The 26,472-nt window shown below is 37.9% G+C and overlaps 1 protein-coding gene across 1 annotated transcript; it reads right to left on the bottom strand.

The window, feature by feature from the left end:
• LOC134679905 (peptidylglycine alpha-hydroxylating monooxygenase) lies at positions 1–26,212 on the bottom strand. Its single transcript, XM_063538845.1, has 9 exons — positions 25,874–26,212; positions 21,183–21,240; positions 19,035–19,122; positions 18,276–18,351; positions 17,100–17,226; positions 13,229–13,277; positions 12,563–12,708; positions 11,970–12,159; positions 1–10,258 (listed from the first exon to the last, which is right to left on the bottom strand). Exons 1-9 carry the CDS (start codon positions 25,979–25,981, stop codon positions 10,087–10,089), a joined length of 1,014 nt encoding a protein of 337 aa, XP_063394915.1. The 5' UTR covers positions 25,982–26,212; the 3' UTR covers positions 1–10,086.
• Between the last annotated feature and the right edge of the window lie 260 nt (positions 26,213–26,472).

Genomic DNA, 26,472 nt, shown 5'->3' with positions numbered 1-26,472 from the left:
TAAAATATAGATATAGTATATTTATTTTGCACTTCCCCGTTTCATACAATATGAGATTTGTAGTAGGAATGTTAGGTTTTGGAACTCAATTTTGTAAAATTGATCTAATACTGGTTACTTTGTATGCTCGGGTAATAATGAACGGACTTCCACGTTTTTTTCTCTCTCTGTGTGGTATATGTGATATTTTGACAATAACAAGGATTTCATAAAAATCTAACTACACATATGAAAAATTTAGATTCCCTTACAATAAAATCTAAAGTTTCCGAAATTTTTGAAATTTTGGAAACTTTCCGACGGCATATTACATTATACGGTGTAATATGCCGTCGGAAAGTTTCCATAAAAAAATCCTCATATTTTCTAGAACATTTCCAACTTTTTAGAAAGTTTCCGCAGCTGGCATAATCTCTAGTATGTTACCCAAGCATTCTAAGTATCCAGTAAATAATATACAGTAAGTTATTAGATATTAGAAGGTATAAAATATGACTTTAGAGAAAATATAACATTTTTTTATTGTTTTTCATGGGTTTCCCATATTTGCCACTTTTTATGACGATTTCACTTATTATGACGTACTAATTATTATAACAATTTTCGCTTTTAGCTCAGCACATCGATATGATTTAAAACATTAATTTTAAAGCTAACATGTGTTATACTAGTTTAACATCCATGGAATAAAATATATTGTAAATGATATATACTATAGTAGGAAGTTATCTATCGCATAAATATGATTTACTTACTCTAGTATTTTACTATACATTTCTTATAAATATTTTAATGTATAATAAACGTAATATAGCAGAAACCGTAAATGAAGTCATATAAATTGACTATTCAGTTCATGTAATTGATTAATTCAGGCGTTATTTTGCGAAAATTGTATAAGTATTCGGTTATTGAACAAAATAAATTGTTAAACGCTAAATAACTTATGTAGGTCGATCTACCTAAGTACACATATTTATTTTGCTGCCACTACTGAAAATTAGATACATCAATGGCCTGATTCTAATTTTAATGAACGTCAAAAATTTGATCTTTAAGCCTACTATGTATGGCTTTATCCACGTGACAAAATATCCGTCACTTTTTAACAAAGCGTGATTTTCAAAGTGACGGATGCCGTTTTATCACGCTGTCACGTCGACAAGAACGACCATCCTGTCCGTACTGGATACGATATGAACCGGATATGTCAGTGTCGATCCATATCGTATCGAGATCTAATTTTTGACGTTTATTAAAATTAGAATCAGGCCGCAAGTCTTGCTGTATACTGTCCTAGGTCTAATGTGCTGTCTTTATGCGCATTTTATACTATTTCACACTTAATTTTAGTATTTTATTTCTTTTCGAATTCGACCCTAAACGTATAAATTCAAGGTTCATTTTGGAATAAATTTACGTGCTCACTTTTGTATTAGGAATGTTCACTTACTGTCTAATAACGACAAATTATAACGTAATAATACTCTACCAGGCCTTGGCCACAGGTGAATGGGGCTCTATTCAACAAGATTTAATAAAAGCGTGACATGGCCATTCATTAAATCTTGACATACTTCATTAAACGCTTTTCAAAGCGCAAAGTCATAAAAATAATCAGAGACAGACAGACAGATTGTCTGTGAATCCCGAATATAGTCCAGTCACACTGTGAGGCCCTATCAAAACCAATATACAACCCAAATGTAAAGCGAATCATTCAAACACTTCTGAAAAATCAATTATTAAAGTGTCATTCTATGGAACTTGCTAACTATGTAAAAAAAAGTCACTAGTAAATTCATCATTCTTTGACAATTTCAATATGGCGGTTGATGTAAACCAAGTTAGCAATTTCCATAGAACTACACTTTATAGAAATACATATAAAGTTCAAAAGTCTCTGAATAAGCGTTAAGTTTAGTATACTTAAGGATATACATAATTTATATACATTTTCAAAGTCCAGATTGCAAGCCAAAGTCGTCCATTAAAGATATATAAGTTAGGGAAATAAAATTTCTCAATCATGGAAACACCGGCATAGGTTAAATCTTTTTTTGTCACTTTAAAGTCTAAACTAATAGATTAATAACCACCTACATATTTTCTTTACGGACAGAAAAAATATGTACCTAAAGTTCGTTTTTTTTAGCATTAGAAAGAACTTGCAAGAAGGTAAGCGATCTTGACGTCTTTTAATTGAAAAACGCTTTTTAAAAATCAAAAACTATTACTTATGAAAGCAGAAGAATATAAATGATCTTATTAGATTCATAATTGTTACATATTTGCCGTAACTTGTTTTTAAAATGTGTTTTTCAATTAAAAGACACATCAAGATTGTTTACCTAATTTCTAATGCTAAAAAAACGAAGTATAGGTGACGTCACTTCTTCGGAGTTCCATACATACATATTTTGTAAATCTTTACGACTTCGTACCTACTTAAGATTTTGCAGAGCGAAGTTACATTGGCAGTTTTAATATTTATTTCTTATTGCTGTTTCTAAATTATTAATTTACTAACAAAACACTTCCTCGTATGAGAAATTTTATTTCATGATTTAATAAGTTATCTACAACATAAAAATATGTTGGTCATATTAATCATATTATACATATTACATATTATTATGATAATGGGATATTACAGGGGTTTACATAATCACTTACCCCCTAATTCATAAACCTTTACACGCCTCAATTAGTTAGATTGTGTTTTATACCTTTCTTCAAAATACATTTATCAAAATGACAGACTAAGAAAAACGATTATGGCTAATTGAGGTTTGTAGCGCGTTTATGAACAGAGTCAGACCAAGATAACTGGAGATATAATAGCATAGACCAGCTATCGGCAACCGCCCGCGGGCCGCATGCTGCTCGTGAACCTGTCACTTGCGGCCCGAGTGCCGCTTTGGCTTTTTTTTATGTAATAGTGACAAACGACAATGTCTCATAAAGTCATAAATATTAACGAAGTACGGCCCGCGTCACCTCCATTAACTACTATGTGGCCCTTGGCTGCTAAAAGGTTGCCGACCGCTGGCATAGACTGTAGATGTGTCATTTAAAACACTGCACAGCGTGTGCTAACAAAATCGCTGCAGAGTTCCCTTGGTCTAACTTTAACGGCCATTAAAATACTGGTTTATACTAATTCTTCGCCGAAAATAAAGTACAATAGCTGCCTAATCGTCAAGGAAAAAAAACATTAATGAAACTAGAATACAATAATAAATATCAAGATCTCACTGCAACGAGTACTGCTTTAGACGGCCGAGTTCAGCGATGCAGTTTATAAATATTAGCCAGGCAATCCTTATTCCCGCGCATATCTGTATATGCGCGGTAATAAGGATAAGGGTTGCGGGAATAAGGTGGAAAAAATTAATGGGCCTCGGCGGGATGATGCCTCAAAACCTTAAGTTAGCTCATTTTACTTAAAGGAAACAATTCAAAGATTTTTTAATTCGCGTAGCCTCTCCCGGGAAACAAACCAACTAAAATTTAAAAAAAAATCACTATTTTACTAGTCGAATGTCAAATGTTAACATTTGTTCAAGAAACATTAAGTCTTAGGTACACTCGCCTATCGTACAAAATATCCATAAAATCGAATACTTAGTATTTTTGAATTTTAAATCGGTTCAATTCCCGGGCGACACAAGCAAATTAAAAAAAAATATTTTAATGGTTTTTTTTTCTTTTTAAATATAAAATATTGTTTACTTTAAGTAAAATGAGGTAACTTAAGGTTTTAAGGTACTTTCCCTCCAGGGCCCATTGATTTTTTTCACATTGTATATATTTAATAAGGGAGTTAAGAGTTAGACCAGGGGGCCGATTTTTGAGTTTCGATTACTCGATTTCGTCATTCGACCATCGGTCAAAAATAACGAAGTACTAATTTTTGAAATACGAGCGATAGAAATTGGGAATCGAGTGGCATTGACCACTCGTTTTCAATTCTATTAGTAGAATTTAAATATCTAGTATTGGAGATATTATTGAACAAAATACACGAAATCGAGCGGTCGAAATTCAAAAATCGGCCCCCAGGATAAGTGTGCAACGATTCTGACCGCACACGTAGTGCAAGTCTTAAACTAACACTTGCACTATGTGTGCCACCAAAATCGTAGCAGGCTTGTCTTGGTTTAAATCTATACATATATTTTTATACCATTTTTCTCAAATCATGATGACTTTTTTTTATTTTTATGCGAAGTTGTAGGATTAAACCGGTACCTATCTTTATTTTTACAAACACAATTAAAATAATAGAATAATTATGCTTTTACAGTTTTTTGTAAATAACAGATCAATTGTTTGCACTTCAGATCATTATTAAATAATAAATATAACTATAATTTGTATGAATAAGAGTTATTCGCCTTATTTATAGCCGTTCATATAATTTTTTGACATTTTGGATACAAATCCACAAATTGTGCGTTTGTTTAAAAACTGATAACGGCTAAAATATGTAGTAATTTCAATAAATTGTCAATATGAATCTTAAAGTTTTTCTTATTAAATGACTAGAAGTAGACATAAGTAACATGTTAGTAAATACTGAAGACGTTAATAATGCTACAATACCTTATTTTTTCAGATCCATTTTCAGATTTTTAAATTTAATTACATACATATACTTGAACAAAGGAATGTTTAGTTTTCTTTCTTAGTCTTCGCAATTGGAATGTACAAATTAAATAATATGTCAATTTAAAATAATTTACAAATGCATTTAGAATATCACGTCAGAAATGCAATATTAGAGCTAGCAGCACAAATAGGTAATCGGACCAGTATTCTTACCACGAGTTTGACACTGACATATTCGGTACCGACAGCGTAAACTAACTCACAATGCATCTCCCTCGTACTGTCATTGGTGCAATCGAGATGCACAGGATTTTAGTTGACGCAATGGCCGCGTAATGGTGAACCCTCACTCACTTGTGTTGAAAATGATGTGCACACGTTCGTATTCTTTTAATACCAAAGGTGTGTTCAGAGCATTTTGAACACTGGCCCACTTAGAAATTTCTGACTATTCTATCAATACCTAGTTTTACCACAAGAAGATAATTTTCATAAAAAAGTATTCATACTTATGAGGATATTTTCTTACTTAGACCATACATAACTGGATTAGCCGTACTTGTCGTATTTGCGTACAAAAATGGCTGCCGAATTTTGCGGGGAGGTGCAAAAGATTACTCACACAGTATGCAAATAAATAAATATACCTACATACATACCTGTGTTGAAAGACGAAGAGACACGCGCACATATGAATAAAAATTAACACATGCTCATTCTGACGCACACAAACATATCACACATGGAAAGGACTTTATACGAGTTTTTGCACATTGTGCAAGGTTTTTGACGCGTGTGCCAGAAACCCTGCACGATGTGCAGAAAATTGTAGACGAAATAAATATGGAGGGTAGAGGAAAGGAGAAAAGTCTCTTATGGGAGAAAAGTTGCCAGTGTCCAGCTGTCAGCTATATATAATAGTACCAAATCACTCCAGAGTGGCGCTAGAGTAGCTAGAAACATAGCCGTTATTGACGGAGTGAAGTGCGCTCTCAGTGATTTGAAATTTTGTACCAAATATTTTAGGTATTGTGGCACAGGGCCGTCTTAAACTATGTCTACGTCTTAAACGTCTTAAACTGGGGCCCTTGGGCACATAAGAATATGGGGCCCTTTTGGAAAAAAAAACGAATTCTACCATTTTCCTACTATGATCTTCTATTTATTATGGGTAATCAAATATACTGTTACTGTCTGTCCTTCGGCCCCCCCCCCCCCCCCCCGAGGATGGGGACCCTGGGCACGGGCCCCGTGTGGCCTTATGGTAAAGACGGTACTATTCATACATAGTTTATCATACATAAAGAGTATTCTCCTTACCTCTACCGTCCATAGACAGAAAGTTACTGAAAGACTAGTCCAGTTATCTATGGTCTAAGTTTTCTGAGTTTTAAAATTGGTATGCCACTATTTATATATCAGTGGCTGAAAAGGATGCCAACCAACATCTTTTTCTAAACACTGACACGATATTTTCAAGACAAACTGTTTCTAGAACAGCTGTTCCTCCCTTTCGCTATGTAAGAGTTTCAAATCTATTCCCCATAGTTAAAAGTAAAAGTAGAAATTGAAGCCAACTTTCGTAAGTACGCGACCTTGAAATGATAGACTAACAGATAGAATACGTGTAATTACATTAATTACTTAGGGTCAGTTGCACCAACCACAGTTAACCTTTTGGACGCCAATGACCGATATTCGCTATGTGCACGACTGGTGCTGCCCTCATTTTGTCGGAATTTCTACGTTAATCTTATGGAGTAAAATTAGCTCAAGCGGCTGCCGCTAGTACTAATGTCGGACATTCCATAAGATTACCTGTGTTTGTGACGATCAGCGCCACCGACTTCGCACGTTCCCAATATCGGCACCGCAGGTCCAACGCCAAAGACCGATTAATCGGTCACAGACCTACGAGCTACGGCTAGAGCATTATGCATAAAGTTCAATTTCAGTTTTGACACTTCGGTGACGTGGCGTCTGGGTGACAGCTTTTGTGTTGGACACGGCGTCAAAAAGGTTAACAGACTGATCAACGTCACCCTGCAGAGATCTATGAAACTTCCCATAGGTACAATAAAATTTGGCGAAGGCTTTAACGGTGATAAAGTTAGACCAAGAAAAGTCTGCAGCGATTTTGATAGCCCACGCAGTGACAAGTGTTATTTTAAATGTCAAACTTCAATGAAATTATGACGTATAAATAACACATGCATTGCGTGGGCTATCAAAATCGATGCAGACTTTTCTTGGTCTAACTCTAGACTGTTTGGTGCGACCGACCCTTAATCTATTCAGCATCAAGATCGTACCTTCACTGAATGGGTTAAGATTTACCCCCTTATTCATAAAAAAATGATGGGCCTGAATTTAAATTATGTTTAATCTCTTTCTTACAAATACATAAGTCAAAATGACAGATAAAGACAAACGATCCATACCCAGAGTTGTGCCGTTCTCGGAAACGTTCTCGGTTTTGTACTTATGGGAAATGTTCTGCCTCGAGAATATATCCTATAGTAAACGGACGGAACAGTCCATAGCTAATTCAGGACAGTAACGTTTCAGGTCAGAAATTATTCATAAACGTATGAATAATTATTACTCAGACCCCGTTATCAGTGGTGAAATTTTATTGAAATGCAAGGCATTCGCACTCACTCCCCCACCGTGCGGGTAAAATTCCGCTAGCTATTGGGTAAAAGTACGCATGTGGGGTAATTGTCCGCAAAAAGTCAATATCAATGGAATTGTCAAATAAATAAAGTTTAACAAATAAATAATTATTTATGAAATCGTGTCTGATCGATATTTTGGAACCACGTGAGCTGCGGACGCAAAGCGAAAGCAGTTCAACACACGTCGCATTATTGATGTATAAGTATGACGTCTAGAGTTCATTAAAGTCAAGTTATGAGGCAATAATCAAGAAATATTCAATATCATAAGTAAATTATCAATAGTTATTTAATATTTTTAAATTAGTACGTGGATATTGATCAGACAATTTCATAAATATTCGTTATTCTAATAACTTTATTTCAACAATTCCAATGAAATTGATGCGAACAATTACCCCACATGCGTACTTTTACCCAATAACTGCGCAATTTTATCCGCACGGTGGGGCAGTGAGTGCCAACCCTTCGCATTTCAATAAAATTTCACCAATGATAACGGGGTCTGATTATTACCGTTATACCATTACCCCCTTATTCATAAAACTTTACGGGACTGATTTAGTTAAATTGTGTTTTATCCCTTTCTTACAAATGCATAAGTCAAAATGAAAGATAAACACAAACGATTATTAGCTAATCAAGGTTTGTAGCGCGTTTATGAATAAGGGGGTTAGAATGTAACATGAGAAACAGCTATGGCTACGAGAGATAACGGCATCAGTGAACGATGAGTCGCCATGAGTGTTCATATGGCAGTTAGCACATAGCTAAACAGATATAAATACAGTTTTGAAATGTATATAATACTTTTTTTAGTCTAAGAGTAGCAGAAATAACCACCTATATTGATTCTATCATTTCATCAGCCGATTCGTACTTACTTTTAACGCTTTACACATATTTTTTTTCAAAATACGCTTTAAATGACATTAACGCAACATAGGCCTTTAGTATTACTTATTATTACCGGAATCGGCAGTGTTGACCTTCTTAAGTCTTTCTCACGTTATGCTACCTAGTACGAGGTTTAAGTACCGGTCAATTCACGAAATTATGATCAGTCCGTCAATAGGGTATTTTCGTTCTAGTCAAATCAGTTCCTTTTTAGGGTTCCGTACCCAAAGGGTAAAACGGGACCCTATTACTAAGACTTCGCTGTCCGTCCGTCCATCCGTCTGTCACCAGGCTGTATCTCACGAACCGTGATAGTTCTGTTGCCGCTATAATAACAAATACTAAAAACAGAATAAAATAAAGATTTAAATGGGGCTCTCATACAACAAACGTGATTTTTGACCAAAGTTAAGCAACGTCGGGAGTGGTCAGTACTTGGATGGGTGACCGTTTTTTTTTGCTTTTTTTTTTGTTTTTTTTTTATTATGGTACGGAACCCTTCGTGCGCGAGTCCGACTCGCACTTGCCCGGTTTTTTTCAACTGTCACAACGATTTGCTAATATGGAATTTATATGAAACATTACATCGTGACGCCACGGTCAACTCACCTACTTGTGTTTAAAAATTACTCCTGTGTTTTTCTAATAATTATGTGGTGCTTTATTTCATGCATGGTGTAAAATAATTTATTTTAAATGCAGTATAATACCCTATTGTGGTTGATGCAACTGGCCCTTGATGGGGTAAATTCTAGTAGGCTGTTAGGAAGCTGCCGTCATTTAAATATAGAATGTAACCTACTGTGTAAAAGGTTAAATTCAACTGTAAATGTATCTTACGAAAATATGAAACGCAGTAAGTCTTAGAGCATTGATTTAACAACTAGAGTCGCCCTAAGAGCTTACCCCTCTGCCGAAAAACTTGCACAATTGTGCAAACTTTTGTATGCACTGACATGGCTATTTTGTACGTTACGTACAAATCTTGTAGAAATAGCAATACATTTGACGTCCCCTCCCCCGCAAAAACCGGCAGACTGTTTCGTGCAGAAAATGACAGCCATGACGTCTCCAGATACTAAATGCTCTAAGCAGTAAGTACCGTAAAATGGGGTGAGTTGGGTGAAATTTGACTTTCAAACCTCGATAAAATTTTATTTTTACATGTGAAAACTGAAAGGTGTATATAATAAGTGGTTCGGACGTTTGTATTTTATTTTGGGTAGTTCCATTTCATAACTTTGGCGATAAAGAGTAAAACCCACCTCACCCCGTAGTGCCTCGTATTTGGGGTGAGAGGGTTTTTCATACAAAGGTGATTTTGGAAGATTGATGGATCGATTTTTTTTTATTATACGTATTACTATAGCCCCATTTTAAATCGGAATACATTATTTTTGTAGCAGTAGCCTTAAAATCCCTTCTCACCCCCCTCTCAAACCTTCTCTCCCCATTCATAACCCACCTCTCCCCGCGAAACCTACTCACCCCGTTTTACGGTACAAGAACTAAAATTAAGGCTAGTCTTTGCTACTTAAGCATTCACGTTCGACGAATTTCAGATTGAATTAAATCATTTTTTTTTTCAAAGCCAAAGGAGAGCAAACCTTGAACATTAAACAATGTGTGCAAAAAATAAACACATCACAGCGTGTAGCTGCGATAATTCTATTGAGGTGTCCTTCTATTGAGTGTCCTGCGGGCGCAGCACGGTTCCATTTTTATCGACTATCACTATGCGCGTCCCTTTCGCACTTACATACTTGTTAGAACGTGACAGGTATGGTGACAAGGGATAAAAACGCCACCGTGCTACGCCGCCTGAAGTCATACGTTCGCTTGTCTGCTTGCTTGCATTCCTTGGTAGCAAAGTGTGAGAGAGACATACTCGGTCCGTTTACGTGTACTTGGTGTTATCTTGGACGGGTATGCGGTTGAAGTTCTGCGGCGCGCGCGACCAGTAGTAGTAGGGGGGGCCGGCCGAGAAGCAGTACTTCTGCTGGAGGGGGGTGTCGCGCTCCACCCAGTACATCAGGTAGAAGTTGCACATTTCGTCCCTGTTCGTGGCGCTGGAATGGATAAAGTTCATTTTAAATACTGGTAACGGTAAAATATGTAGAAGTCCGCAAAAATAACTGACACGTTCTTATTTGTAGTCATAAGAGTGTGTTGCGGCTTTCGAAGAGTAAGGGTCTCCCCTAATATATCGACGCGCATTCGGCAAAAGCGAAAAAGTCGTCGTTTGGCTCGGCTCGCGACGGCCGACGACGCCGGACGCGTCGACCGGTTTTTCGCTCTTATTGCGCGGACATAAAGCTTTTTCCTATCGGCTTTTGCCGAATGCGCGTCGATATATTTGGGGAGACCCTAACTGATATCTATTCCATCTGTCTAGTATCTTTGTCCAATGTGTATTTGATCAAATAAATTGGGGGATTTCATCAAATTTACTAGAAACACCGATAATCGACATTTGATCAAATATTACGAATGACATTCAATTCAAATTGGCTACGCAAATAGTATAAAAATTTGAACAAGATATTGGATAACAAGAATCCTTAAAAAAAATGGTTCAAATATTGGAAATTGAAATTAAATATAACCACTCTTTACTACAGATCTTTAAAGTAAGTCTTGTAATACCAGCACCAGTAGATTAATATAAATAACACTAATGATACCCAGTCCTAACAGTGTGTTCGTGAATATTATTTATGACACAATTAGCAGCAAAGATGTCTCATTTACTGATAGGTGAGGAACCTTGAATGGTGTAGAACATCTGGAACACCTAGAATCTTTCTCATTTACTAAATATTGAAACTCACCGAATCCTAACAGTGTATTTGTGATTATTATTCAACATAGACTTAGCAGCAACGATGTCTCCCTTGCTGATAGGCGAGGGGTCTGGTTCGGGGTAGAACATCTGGGCCAGCTGGGGGTCCTTTCTTACTAACTAGATAATGATTGTATGAGACTCACCCAATCCTAACAGTATGTTCGTGAGTATTATTCATCACACACTTAGCAGCAACGACGTCTCCCTTGCTGATAGGCGAGGGGTCTTGTACGGGGTAGAACATCTGGGCCAGCTGGGGGTCCTTTCTTACTAACTAGATAATGACTGTATGAGACTCACCCAATCCTAACAGTGTGTTCGTGAGTATTATTCATCACACACTTAGCAGCAACGACGTCTCCCTTGCTGATAGGCGAGGGGTCTTATATGGGGTTGAACATCTGGGCCAGCTGGGGGTCCTTTCTCATTAGCTAGATAATGATTGTATGAGACTCACCCAATCCTAACAGTGTGTTCATGAGTATTATTCATCATTCATCACACATTTAGCAGCAACGATGTCTCCCTTGCTGATAGGCGAGGGGTCTGGTTCGGGGTAGAACATCTGGGCCAGCTGGGGGTCTTTTCTCATTAGCTAGATAATGATTGTATGAGACTCACCCAATCCTAACAGTGTGTTCATGAGTATTATTCATCACACATTTAGCAGCAACGATGTCTCTCTTGCTGATAGGCGAGGGGTCTGGTTCGGGGTAGAACATCTGGGCCAGCTGGGGGTCTTTTCTCATTAGCTAGATAATGATTGTATGAGACTCACCCAATCCTAACAGTGTGTTCATGAGTATTATTCATCACACATTTAGCAGCAACGATGTCTCTCTTGCTGATAGGCGAGGGGTCTGGTTCGGGGTAGAACATCTGGGCCAGCTGGGGGTCCTTTCTCATTAGCTACATAATGATTGTATGAGACTCACCCAATCCTAACAGTGTGTTCGTGAGTATTATTCATCACACATTTAGCAGCAACGATGTCTCCCTTGCTGATTGGCGAGGGGTCTTGTACGGGGTAGAACATCTGGGGTAACTGGGGGTTCTTCTCGCCGATCAGTTTCCATTCGTCGCCCTGTTCGTTCTTGCGGACGACGTAGCCGGTTACCGCTTTTCCTGGAATGAGCAATGATTTGATTAGTTTATTGTATTATGAAGGTTATTCCTTAAATGTCTGACATTATTTAGTACCTTTCCACGTAATAACGTACTTTTCGATCGTAATATTTTTACAATCAAGGAGTGTTTCACTAGAATGTCGCTTACGAAAGCTACTTTTTTAGTGTAATACAAATATTAGGAAGCCTATCTTTTATTTGATGATATTCCATGAGTTCATTATATGCATAATGCATAAATCGAAGAATAAAGATATCGTTTTCATAGCTTTGTTTATAAATCAGTGTAAAACAAAAATTTAGCATAATCAGAAACAAATCAGAGGAGTACTTTTTGAAGCGACAATTTGATGGGATTCTCTTTAAACTTTAAAAAAGAAGGAACACCAATAATTACTTACCGAGGGAATGAGTATGAGTTCGGAACGCGAAAGGATGGATGACTTTGTCCTCCGTCATAGTGCAGGCCGTCTCCATATGTTCCACCTTCTTGGGAGGAATGGCTCCGCTGGTGCCGAGCAGGAACACGCCGGCTTGGCGGGGCATCCTGCAATGGGAATTGAGCTGTGAGTCAAGGTGATAAGGGTGAGTTTCGAACAGTCTCGAGAAACAAAAGCCCTACCGAGAAAACTTAAAATCGAAAATTCTTTATCTGCCTCTCTATCGCTCTTGCATATGTTCGCAAGAAGAGCCGTTACGAGCTGAAAGTGTTCCAGCTGCGATCGCGCCATTACGTGCACTTCAGCTCTTTCGTTGCTGCTGGGAACCATCGCGAGCGCGGACTTCTGGCCGAAGGGTGTGGTGTTTCGGCGGTTCCGTGGGAATCTGCCAAATCCTACACCGGAACATGCGACACAACTGAAAACCGCCGTGTCGCCGAAATAATTTTTAGCTTGTAAGATTTTACTATTGTACGTGTGTTAGTTTGTAAGGTATGTATCTATGGGCCTTAGTTGCCTGATAATAAATGATATTTGATTTGATTTTGATAAATATTCGATCGATACAGAAGCTCTGTCTGCTCGTGGTGTTTATTATTTTGATGATAGAAACACGTGAATACTTACTGTTCTTGCGTATACTTCAGGAAGACACCCGAGTTATCCGTTTTACCTTCTGTAAATAAAAACAATTATATCATTATTAAAATCTTCATTGTTCCAATAACATAATCGCATTCTTATTTCAATACTTGGTATATTTATATTTGCTAATTGTAAACCATATTTATATATGAGTAAACAGTAACAATTTCAAGAATGCGTAAACGTCGTTCACAACATAAATATTAAATAATATAAAAAACCGGGCAAGTGCGAGTCGGACTCGCGCACAAAGGGTTCCGTACCATAATGCAAAAAAACGGCAAAAAAAAAAACCGGGCAAGTGCGAGTCGGACTCGCGCACGAAGGGTTCCGTACCATAATGCAAAAAAAAAAAACAAAAAAAAGCAAAAAAAAAACGGTCACCCATCCAAGTACTGACCCCTCCCGACGTTGCTTAACTTCGGTCAAAAATCACGTTTGTTGTATGGGAGCCCCATTTAAATCTTTATATTATTCTGTTTTTAGTATTTGTTGTTATAGCGGCAACAGAAATACATCATCTGTGAAAATTTCAACTGTCTAGCTATCACGGTTCGTGAGATACAGCCTGGTGACAGACGGACGGACGGACGGACGGACGGACGGACGGACAGCGAAGTCTTAGTAATAGGGTCCCGTTTTACCCTTTGGGTACGGAACCCTAAAAAACGGTCACCCATCCAAGTAATGACCCCGCCCGACGTTGCTTAACTTCGGTCAAAAATCACGTTTGTTGTATGGGAGCCCCACTTAAATCTTTATTTTATTCTGTTTTTAGTATTTGTTGTTATAGCGGAAACAGAAATACATCATCTGTGAAAATTTCAACTGTCTATCTATCACGGTTCGTGAGATACAGCCTGGTGGTAATAGGGTCCCGTTTTACCCTTTGGGTACGGAACCCTAAAAAATGGTCCCTGCGGCGTAGTACCCATGATGCTGGCAGCGTTGAGCGTGGAAGCTACCAGCTCTTCCGTCGCCTGAGCATCTCGGAGGCTATTCGACAGGTCTTTGAAAAGGCTCAGAGCGCCATGGACCCACAACCAATGATCTAAACGCCAAATCCAGGAAAAGTTCGTCGACACCGCGACCTTTATGTTTTTCAAAATAATCCGTCCAAATATCGACTTTATTGCCAATGCGAGAAGATTCAAACTACATTGACAGGAGATATTTTCTATTTACCTCTAATTGTTTAAACTAACAATGGCAGGAAACTCTAAACAGCAAGCATCGTGAAAGTAAACAAAAACTACGTTAACTGTAGTGTCAGTTTGCACTACACACGATAATAATACTAATATTTATTAGCTTAAGATTTACAATTCCATTGACAAACATGTAGATTTGGATCACTCCGACTATATGACAGAACATTAAAGGTACAAACGCATTGTTATGGATATCTTTGCATCTGTAGGAAACCATTTATCATTTGTATGCTAAATGGTTTAACATAGCCAACGGTCAATACAACAGGAATTGTAACACACGTACATAATAGGGGATATTACTGCAATGTTCTGCCGCCAGAGTGCAGCACTCCGACTCTAGTAAATTCATAGACCAACTTATACATAATATGTGCCTTAAACTGTTTATTGACAAGTTTTCACAGACAATAAAATATGACATTGATGCATCAAGGCGGTTTGTTAACAAGGGCCTACCGGTAAACGCGAAAATCAAAATTTAGTTATCTGCCTCTTTATCGCTCGAATATGCAAGAGTGATAGAGAGATTAGATAACGAAATTTCGATCTTCTTGTTTCGCGGTAGGCCATGTCATTGACGTGACGTGTTATGTGTCAATGTGGTTTGTTTACTGTATGTGCCACAAAGGTGCCATCTACGCAGAGCTTTGCCTAATATTCCCTATTCCATTTGGAATTCCGGAGAATTTGCAAACATACTAATACTACTGATTTGGTGCCACCTTTTTCGCATTGGCGTGAGCGTGATGAAGTCATACGTTTGCTTGTTACCCTTTGACAAGACTTACGTAGCAAAAGTATAAACACATGATGTCAACTGTATTCACAGAATAAATAATAGTACTACGACCGTACAGAACGGACTCTTCCTACAAACCCGAAGTTTGACAGCGGTTCAGGGTCGAATCATGCTATCCCTTCCTCATATAGGGCACTATAATCCCTTTCGGCTATTTAGGGTAGTCAAAATTCAAGTGATTATCTCATCTGTGGTCGTTCACGCACAAGGAAGTCAAGTGGTGCCAACCCTAATAATTGCTCGGAGCAATGCTGAGCCGAACAGAGCCGAGTTCGACCGAAGTGAGGAGTGTCTCCCCACTGCTGTAACTATATACTCGTACTACCTACCTATAAAATTATCAATTAATATTTATTCAAATAATACAACATTCTGGCGACCGCTTTTAGTGACCCTAAGAAGTGTAGTAGTATTATTTAGTGTGCCTAAGAAGCTGACGTTCCTGGGTTCGAATACTTCGAATCTCGGTAAAGGGCATTTATTAGTGTCGTGTGAGCGAGTCATGGCCATTTTCTATGGAATTCTATAGTATTATTGTATATATATCTCATATATCGTCGTCAAATTATCAGCAACATAAGACTTATTTTGGAAGTATCGACTTGTGTAACCTACTCGTATTCTATGACGTTTAATTATTTGATTGTCTCCGCCAGCCTCTAAGTAAAATCTGTACATTGTACAACTTGTGAACTGTTCAAAAGTGCATGGAGATATTTCAACCGTAAAATTAAGGCATTACGGTCGACATCTATCCATGCACTTTTGAACGCCAGTGTACATCTTTTTAATTTGAGTAACATGTTTGAACGAATACATGTATTTGTTCACTCAACGTGTTTCGATAAGGCGCATGGCGTGTATGCCATAAAATGTGATTACGTTCCGTATTTAATGACCGTATAGTGGTCAACCGTGAAACAATGCTAGTAATGCTACGCAAATTTATATTGAAAATAACTACCTACACTTGATTAGAATAAAGCATCAAGACTATTTTATGAATCCGCCGTGAAATACCGTCAGACAATAGCCGGGCATCAATAAAACTATACTTGGTCAAGCAAATCTTGTCAGTAGAAAAAGGCGCGAATAATAAATTGTATATGGGATGATAACACTTCGCGCCTACATTTTTTAAATTTGCCGCCTTTATCTACTTAATAAGACTTGCTTGACCAACTATAATAATATATTCGGTTTATTCCTATTTGTCCCTGCCGGGCAGATGGGAATAGGCGCTTCATATGAATCATTTCCATTTGTCCACGCCTCATGTGTAGCAGTTACGTGGGGCGGGGACAAATGGGATTATACCCTCGATTCCGATGGGCCTGCGTAAAATGAGGGAGTCAAGCACGCTATCGTAATTATCGTAAAGGTGTCGAAGAAAAATAAGGCCGAATGAGCTCCGGCTTACCCAGTGGCGGATTTGCAGTCCCTTAAGCTCCAGACCCTGTAGCCGCCCCTTTCTCAGCACCCATCATATTGACTATACATTTTGAGTTATTTCTTGTTATCATCAGCAAATTTTTTAGGCGGCCTTAGGGCAAATCCGCCACTGGGCTTACCAAACAGGCCTCGGGGAGGGTCAGTTTCGGAGCGTCTCGACATGCGTACAGATCTGAAATATCCTCCTAAGGCCCTGCCATACAAATGAAAAATCCAGAATTTGCAACTGAAATTTGAACCTTTAGTGCAGATAATAGAGTTGATTTTGGTTTTGTTTGAAAACAAATGCGACTCTGTTCCAATTGAGTATGAGTTAAATTTCATCAAGATTAAGTACTACATGTAGGACCTTGGGTCTTAGGAGGATATGATAGAACTTCCTACTTACTTGGGAACTTCGACATGTAATGCACTTGCAGCACCAAATACTTGATGGGCGAGTTCTTCCCGATTAGGAATCCCACTCCCTCGGGAAGCGTCAGGCTCGGAGCGTCTCGAGCCCATGCGTACACGATCTGAAATATGATAGAAATAGGAATTTTGAGTTGAAAATTCTGTAGACTGCACGAAGTTAAGAGAATGAAAAAATGATTTAAAAAAAACCGGGCAAGTGCGAGTCGGACTCGCGCACGTAGGGTCCCGTACCGTAATGCAAAAAAAAAACAAAAAAAAAGCAAAAAAAAAAAAACGGTCACCCATCCAAGTACTGACCACTCCCGACGTTGCTTAACTTTGGTCAAAAATCACGTTTGTTGTATGGGAGCCCCATTTAAATCTTTATTTTATTCTGTTTTTAGTATTTGTTGTTATAGCGGCAACAGAAATACATCATCTGTGAAAATTTCAACTGTCTAGCTATCACGGTTCGTGAGATACAGCCTGGTGACAGACGGACGGACGGACGGACGGACGGACGGACGGACAGCGAAGTCTTAGTAATAGGGTCCCGTTTTACCCTTTGGGTACGGAACCCTAAAAAAGATAATATTTTTGCAAGACAGGTACAGTCAAAGAATTTAATACCGGACCCATTTTGTGTCATATAGAGTGACTATAGTATGAGGTACTTATCGACGACTTTCATTTCGATTGTCACTGAGACAAGATTGTGTGAAGATTGTCTCTGTAACTGTGTTTCTCGTGTTTATATTTGTATGTACAATAAAGTAAATACATACATACATATACATACAAGGTAGAAAATGGGTTGGAAATTAGATTGTTTGACTACTTGAGACAAACAAGAAAAACCTGATATAAGTAAATTTACCGGGGTCGTTAACTTTTAATCTATTGTCCACGGAATAAATCCACTGAAAAGTGTGTGACCCAATTAATTCCTCGCATATTTTTAATGTTTGAAAGAATACCTGAGAAAGAGAAAGGTATTACGAATGAATGTGGAGGGAAGTACGCGGAAAAGGTGGATGGACTGTGTGAGAGATGATATGAAACGAACGCAAGTGAATGATGAAATGATGGGCGACAGAGAGGTGTGGAAGAGAAAGACATGCTGCGCCGACCCCAAGTGAATGGGACAAGGGCAAGAGAATGATGAGAATACCTGAGATCCTGAGCGGCACGGGCTCGCTGTGTTGTACTGTGCGTCGATTTCATTGCTTGACATCTCACCGCAACTCCTGTAAATGGACAGTATTTAATACGAAGACAATTCAATACCTACATATTTAGGTCATGATTTTAATTTATTTATTGTTTATTGTTCTTTAAATTAGAATATTATCTCTTTGCCTGAGAGACAGGATTATATTCCTAGTTCAGGTGCACGTAACAATGTACGTAAAATGTAAAAGTTCACGCACAATGTAACATTAGCAATAAGGTGTTCTCAATAAATTATTCTTATTCTTATTAACCAAGTTTATCTATTATCACTCAGTAGCGGACCGACACGCGAACATACAAACAAACAGCCAGAATTATAAGCCTTAATCGCTGTAACAAACCATTTGAAGCGGTTAGACTTACAACGTACTTTTAGGGCTCATTTAGACGGTGAGAGAAACTCGTATGCGAGCTGAATTGGATGTATACCTAATGTCAAATGAGCCTTTACCTCCATGACAGACCTTAAGGCCTCCTATTTACTAACGAGTCCGCACGCTAAATTAGATTTTAACGACCAAAGCTTATAAAGCCAAAAATTCAACAACGCTTAATAAAAAGCGCCACCGCCATCGTGTGAATAAATACCACACATGTATCACTTAAACTTGTGTCATTTAAACGCTTTTTTAACGCACGTTGTAAAAGCGCTCGTGCAAATGAGCCCTAAGATATAGAGGAAAGGTAAAACACTTACCAAACACTATCGTTGGATCCTGGTTCTGAGCACCCATACAGCAGCATGTGATGGGCTGTGTGCATGCTCGCGTTCGGTTCAAACCCCACTACAAAACAAACAAAAATTTTAGTAGGTACAAATATAGTGAATGATCCATCTGTTAAGAGTTAAATAAAGTAAATCGAACAGTATTATACGACTATTTGTTTAGGCGCGAGCTTTCACGCCTCACGAAAACCGGATCGTCAAAAAGAAACTATTTATTCATAGAATCTGGCCACAAAATTTCACCAGAATCGGTTGCGACCTGTGGAGAACATACGAAAAAACAAGGCCCGAGTCAAAACGTAGACCTTACGCTTCGGTCAATAACAAATTCTACACATGTATTTCTGCAAATAGACCCATCATCATCCAAGCCAAGGCAACGGCTTTTTGCCATGTGAATTGTGAGCGAACCGCTAGTTCTATTTGTTATCTGAGTACAATAAAGAATCGCTACGTCAGCCATCTGCGGGGGCACGAGCGCCCAACTAACTAGGAGTTTAAGCGGTCGCCATTGCAGAAATTGGTCAGAAGGATCATCATCATCATTATCACAATAAAGAATAGGTACTATTGTAATGTATATTAACCTCAGCAACTTTTGCTGTTTACTCTGATATGGTTAAGCGGTCGGTAATTCCCCAGAAAGGGGAAACTACACGCGTAACATTTGACTCTTCAATGATAATTAATCGCTCGAGTAAATAGTATAGTAGGTATATAACTACATTCTCATACCTATCTACTGTTATGAAATGAATAAGTACTGTTAAATATCGCACTTAAATTGCTGAAGAAAATGTCGAATGTTGATGCTGAATTTTGAAATGAAAATTCTGACACGCACAGGCAGCAACACAGCATTAGTAGCGGATATAACAACGAGCCAAAAATATCTGCCACCTTATCAGAGTTATTAGAGATAAATCTCTACAGATCCGAGTTCAAAAATATATGTAGTTATGTAAGTACGTAATTGTTTTACATACCTATTATAGAGACCCGGTACTTATCTCTAGTTTTGGCGCAATCCTCGTGGCCAAGTAACACATTAGTTAAATATCAGACTCAGACATCACAGTTGTCAAGATATCATAATGTCAAAGTCAAAGTTAAGATTTTTAGGGTTCCGTAGCCAAATGGCAAAAAACGGAACCCTTATGGATTCGTCGTGTCTGTCTATCAGTCCGTCCGTGTGTCACAGCCACTTTTTTCTGAAACTACAAGTTCAATACTGTTGAAACTTGGTATGTATTCTGTGAACCGCATTAAGATTTTCACACAAAAATAGAAAAAAAAAACAATAAATTTTGGGGGTTCCCCATACTTATATTGAGGTTTCTAATATAATTTTTTTCTAAACTGAATAGTTTGCGCGAGAGACACTTCCAAAGTGGTAAAATGTGTGCCGCCCTCCCCCTGTAACTTCTAAAATAAGAGAATGATAAAACTAAAAAAAATATATGATGTACATTACCATGCAAACTTCCACCGAAAATTGGTTTGAACGAGATCTAGTATTTCATTTTTTTTAATACGTCATAAATCCTAAACCGCAATTTTATTATGTTACTTGCTGCTACGGAACCCTTCATGGGCGAGTCCGACTCGCACTTGGCCGCTTTTTAGGGTTCCGTACCCAAAGGGTAAAACGGGACCCTATTACTAAGACTTCGCTGTCCGTCCGTCCGTCTGTCTGTCACCAGGCTGTATCTCACGAACCGTGATAGCTAGACAGTTGAAATTTTCACAGATGATGTATTTCTGTTGCCGCTATAACAACAAATACTGAAAACAGAATAAAATAAAGATTTAAATGGGGCTCCCATACAACAAACGTGATTTTTGACCAAAGTTAAGCAACGTCGGGAGGGGTCAGTACTTGGATGGGTGACCGTTTTTTATTTTGGTTTTTTTGTTTTTTTTTTTTGCATTATGGTACGGAACCCTTCGTGCGCGAGTCCGACTCGCACTTGCCCGGTTTTTTTTCCACGCTGTGCGTTGTCGTTTTTATCGTGTCTTGTATTGCCGCCTCACGCACTCCGCATTTAGCCAATTGACTCTAAATGTCTTGCTTGTACAGTTAATATTTATGGAAGGGGTTACCAAACTGAAACTCACCTATGGAATAGCTTCTGTCTGGGAAGATCCGGATGGGAGTGCAGAGGTATAGCTCATCCTGTAATCATTCAATGTTAATCAGAAATCAGAAATGTTCCAATGTTATGTTTTGCATAATAATAATAAATATGTTTACCTATTTCATACCTAATTAAAATGACACATAAACTAAACATAAAACTAATTAAAAACTAAACTTAAATAAAAATTAAATAAGTATAAAATAAATTGCCTACTGAAGCCCGTCCCGGGCTGCCCCCCACGAAACCACAATGGGCACGCAAAGGTGCCCATCACGCTCGCTGGGTTGCCGTGTTGGATTGCGATGGACAACCTTTGCATCAGGATGGAATGGAATGAGTCTGAAGTCTAAACTAATATTTGAATGGTATGGTGGTTAGAGATCGATTGACACCATCTTGTCCAACGGTGGACCTTATGCCTTTTGTAATAAGGTTTACGAAGTGTCAGTTAATAGTGTGGGCAATGGTACTTAAAAAATAAAATATTCGTCATTATTTATATATTGGCTGTGTTTAGGGTTGCCAGATGGTCGGGATTTGGCGGGATTCTCCCGATTTTTAGCATGTGCTCCCGATTCCCGACAAAATGTAAACTGTCCCGAAAAACGGCTTCACGTTACAAAACAATAATTCCAAGTTCAGAACTGTCGTCGAGCGAACGAGCTGACGTATAGTTAGTGCCAATAATGTAAAATATCGTTGTTTTTAATACAATTAGTACTTTAATTTGAATGTTTTTTTTTCCCGACTTAAGTCCCAAAATCCCGAAAAAATTATATTGTTTCCCGATAATAGCGCCTTCCGATCTGGCAACCCTAGCTGTGTTATGAAATGTGTGCAGAACCGATATGGAATTGATGTCAAATCTCAAGTGCTCATTGAAAAGTAATTTTCACAATAATTATGAGTACAGACTTACATAATAATTCTTGTATAGTAATTATAATTATATAGATTATAGACTAACAAGTGTTCAATGTCAGTCTCATTTGATGGAAAATTATGACAGGCCCTAAAATGTAGGTAGCTTACTGGGTCAGGAACTGCTCCAAGAAATAGGCCTCCTTATTCTCTAAAGCTTAGAGTCTAAGCTAATATTCGAATAAAACTATTATCACACGTAATTTCAGATCTTTTAATGTTTACCCCATATTTCATAACTAAATTTGCATGACAGTCACAACACGACATACAAACAGCAACAATCCAAATCTGCACATTGGTAGACCTTATTACAAAAGGCATAAGGTCCATCAATGCACAGTTAACAGGGTGAGCGATGGTACAACGTACAGACTGATCAATACACCCACACACTCCAAGGCCGTAAGTGTCATAACCACCCACGCATCGTTATCTATCAAATAAAATCAACGTCCAAAGCTTTGATAAGGTTCCTCTTAATTAATGAATATCTGGGAGACAGAGTTTTGTTTTGAGACATTGGAGAGGCGTATGCCCAACGGTGGGCGAACACACGCTGAAGAAGAAGAAGAAAAAGAAGATGAGCTTTGCTCGGAAAACATATAACCACTCGAAATTGCGCGTTTTCCCAGAGATAAGTCCTAACAGAATAAATAATAGTACTAGGTACAGAAGACTCACTCTCTAACAAAACGCGTCTGTCACGATCAGCACAGATATGGCCGCTAGGTGGCGACAGCGCCACGCGCGGCTTATGGCAAACCCCAAAATTGGGGTCGAACGGATGTACTTTTAGCTACCTGTAGCAAAGCCACGAAATCGCGGAGTGAGCCACGCCTGGTATAACTAGATTTATTGCCCCCGAAAATCCCCATATTTCATCTAAATCGTTAGAGCCGTTTCCGAGATCCACGAAATATATAAACAAGAATTGGTCGTTTAAAGTTATGAGATAGATAGATTAGTACAGTTCAAAAGAGGATGGGAGAAGTAGAAACTGATTAATAAAATATTGAGAAATTTTAAAGCCAGTGGCAAAATTGGCTATGATAATGAAATATTTGTATTATTGCGTCCGCACCTCCATTAAATCGGTCTTACAATCAAATCAAGTGGGATTGGCGAGCTACTTTCATTTTTGCATCCACACATCCTGATTAAATTGACGATTTAATCAGAATGTGCGTGAAATTGTCCCATCCGGACTGGCCTTAAGAGTTTTCATAGTTTGAGGTAGGTACATTTATACATAAAATGAGATTGGCATTGGCTTGCCAATTATAAAATGTTGATAAAAAACCTGAACATGATTGAATATCAAATAAGTACCACATAAATTTTCCTTATTTCACACTTCCATGCCTATCATAATTATAAATAATAACAGTATGTATTTTGGTAGCGGTTATGTATGATAGGTGGGTTTTTTAAATCTGACTGCGTAACTAAATCATTCATACTTGCAAACTCAGTGTTGCCAACTCGGATTTTGAAAAAATGCTAGACTAATGTCTAGATTATGCCAAAATTATGCCAAAGATTTTTGAAACACCTATGCTAAAAATGGTAAAATATCACTTGAAATTAGACACTTAAAACACATACATTTTTCAAATTTACTGCCTTTTTCTGCTGACAAGATCTGCTTGACCAACTTTATATAGTCCGTTGACGTCCATCCGTCCACAAAAATCAAAATTCATATGAAAATATGAACCACATAAGGCGATGGCGCATATTGTTGCTGCCAAGTTGGTGCAAACTTGGCTTAGACTAAATTATGCTAAAAAATATGCCAGATGCTAAATGGAACATTTTGGTGCCAAAGCATGTGAAAATATGCCAGATCTGGCATCATTTATGCCAAGTTGGCAAGACTGTGCAAACTACAGAGTATATGTACTGCAAAATAATGAAGTGGACAAGTTTGCAAAAAATGCATGACAAACTACTAAAAGAATTTATTGAATTAAATTAATTATTGTCAATTGACTGGTATAATGCATATTCAGATGATGATGTAGCCACCTGTGGGATGGCTCAGCTAAATACCAACTCGCCGCTTTGGACTCAGTGGAGCGCAGAGCCAGGAGGATGATTGGCGTCAAGAAGCTAACGGCTAAGCTTCAGTCTTTGGCCCATCGGCGGAAAGTCGCCAGCCTGTCGGTATTCTACAGGCTGCACTTCGGGGAGTGTGCCCAAGAGCTACACGAGCTTATACCACCGTCCCCATTCTACCATCGGACTTTTAGACGCACGGCCGGTTTCCATCCTTACATGGTAGATATTCCACCAATTCGCACGAAGCGCTTTGCTTCTACTTTCCTTATGCGAACTGCGAAGGAATGGAATTCCCTGCCGGCGTCTATATTTCCGTGTTCTTATAACCCGGCAACCTTCAAATCAAGAGTGAACAGGCACCTTCTGGGCGAGCTCGCTCCATCGTAGGCCACGTCTACGCCTCGGCTAGTCTGTGGCCATGAGTAAGCCCATTCATAATAAAAAAAAAAAAAAAAAAAAGCAAAGGTCCTCAAACTTTTTTGGTGACAGAACCCTTTTGAAAAGCAAAATAATTTGACGGAGCCCAAATATATTTTTTTTTTGTCATGTTGAACTGTGAACCAGTCACAAAAGATCTGTTTTTTATTTTGCAGAGCTTTAAGGCTCCACGGAGTACACTTTTGAGAATGGCTGATGTAGAGAGTATTGCTATTTAATTAGCTAATTATTAAATAATTATTGTTCTAACAGGGCAAAGTGGAAGTTGAAACCAGGAATTCAAAAACCATCAGATGGAAATAATAATTTCCAATTTGAGAGAAATATCATGACCATATATATAGGGTAGTTTCTTTCCCTGGCATGTCAGGATCTTTGGTCCTTTGTCCATATTGCAGGGGGACTTGGCGAGTATCAGGGATTTGAAACCTCAACTAACAGAGCTAGATAGAAGTTTTGAGTTGGGCAGAGGAATGGGAAGGTTTTGGATGATGTCAGGATTTTTATAATATTAATCAATTTTTTAAAGAATTTTAATACAAGAATTCATTGATTGGAATAAATATATTTAACTGATTTGCAAAACCGAAGTGATCCCATACCATGAAGAAAGTTTTGTGCGCACACTAAAAATCAATTTCACTTCATTTACTGACTTTCTCACAGTGATGAAAAACAGGGTTACAACAACATTGTACAGTCAGCAGCAATAGTTGCTAAGCGGGCAAGGTGTTCAAAACGATCTTGATGCAACTTTATTGTTAAGAGTGCATCAAGGTAATTTTGAACACATCGCCCGATTAGCAACTTCTGCTGCTGACTGTATCATATTTACAGAAACATAGTTCACACTAAAAGTGCTTATTAAAATTAAGCAAATTATAATTTTTGATGAACATTAAAAATCTTTTGCTTAAATTCTTCTTTAAAAGTTTTAATACTTTAAATGGTAAGTACATAAAGCAAATCACCGAAAAAGCAGTATTTGTATCAATAAACTTACGAATATGGAGTAAAGATTCCATGAGTGTAACTATGTAAGCAAGTTTTCAATAGTAAATCGCTTGACAAATAATGTCGTAAATCAAATTTAGTTGGACCGGTATAGCAAATGTAACTTTTAATTATAAGTTCGGCGAATTAAAAACCAATAACAATAAATTAATGCGAAATTTAATGCGGCCTTGATGCAAAGTTTGGTTGCGAAATATTTAAACTAAGAATTAATAAAGTTTTAAAACTTACCCTGTGTGGATAGACATCTGGCATTAATAACTCGTACGTTGTCGTTTCGAGACCGAAAACTTTACCGCAAATTCCAAGCGCACATAACAGAACAACTAATTTAATCATGTTAAAAGTAATTTAAAAAGCAATCAAGGAAGTCGGACGCCGTGTCGCTGTCCGCGTCCTGTCTCTACGAGTAAAAGAAACGCGCGTTTGGTGAAACGTTATTATAATAATTTTGTTTGATCCGCGTTGTTTGGTCAGCGAATCGTGTCCACACGGCAAAAGCTACAAGTGTTTATATGGAACTATTTTTATGCGCGATCGATAATTGCTACGAACGTCATTTGTGTATTGCCAGTCTGCTTACAATTGCGCAGATATCGAAATCCTTATTTTCATTTATTCGGAAAATATTGTGCTAGCACAGAAAAGTATACGTTTTAAAATAACAAACATGTAATACTTGTCAAAAGATACAGATTAAAGTGAATTACGTCTTTTGGTAATTCACTAAATATAGCTAAAATATTTGTAAAACAGAGAGCATTTTTCAAGATTTCCTAGAATATGTATTGGCAGCACTTTTTCGTTTAGAAATGAGACGATGAATGTAC

Source organism: Cydia fagiglandana, chromosome 3 (assembly GCF_963556715.1).
Source record: "Cydia fagiglandana chromosome 3, ilCydFagi1.1, whole genome shotgun sequence".
Classification (NCBI taxonomy): domain Eukaryota; kingdom Metazoa; phylum Arthropoda; class Insecta; order Lepidoptera; family Tortricidae; genus Cydia; species Cydia fagiglandana.
This window is presented reverse-complemented; position numbering and strand designations above follow the sequence as displayed.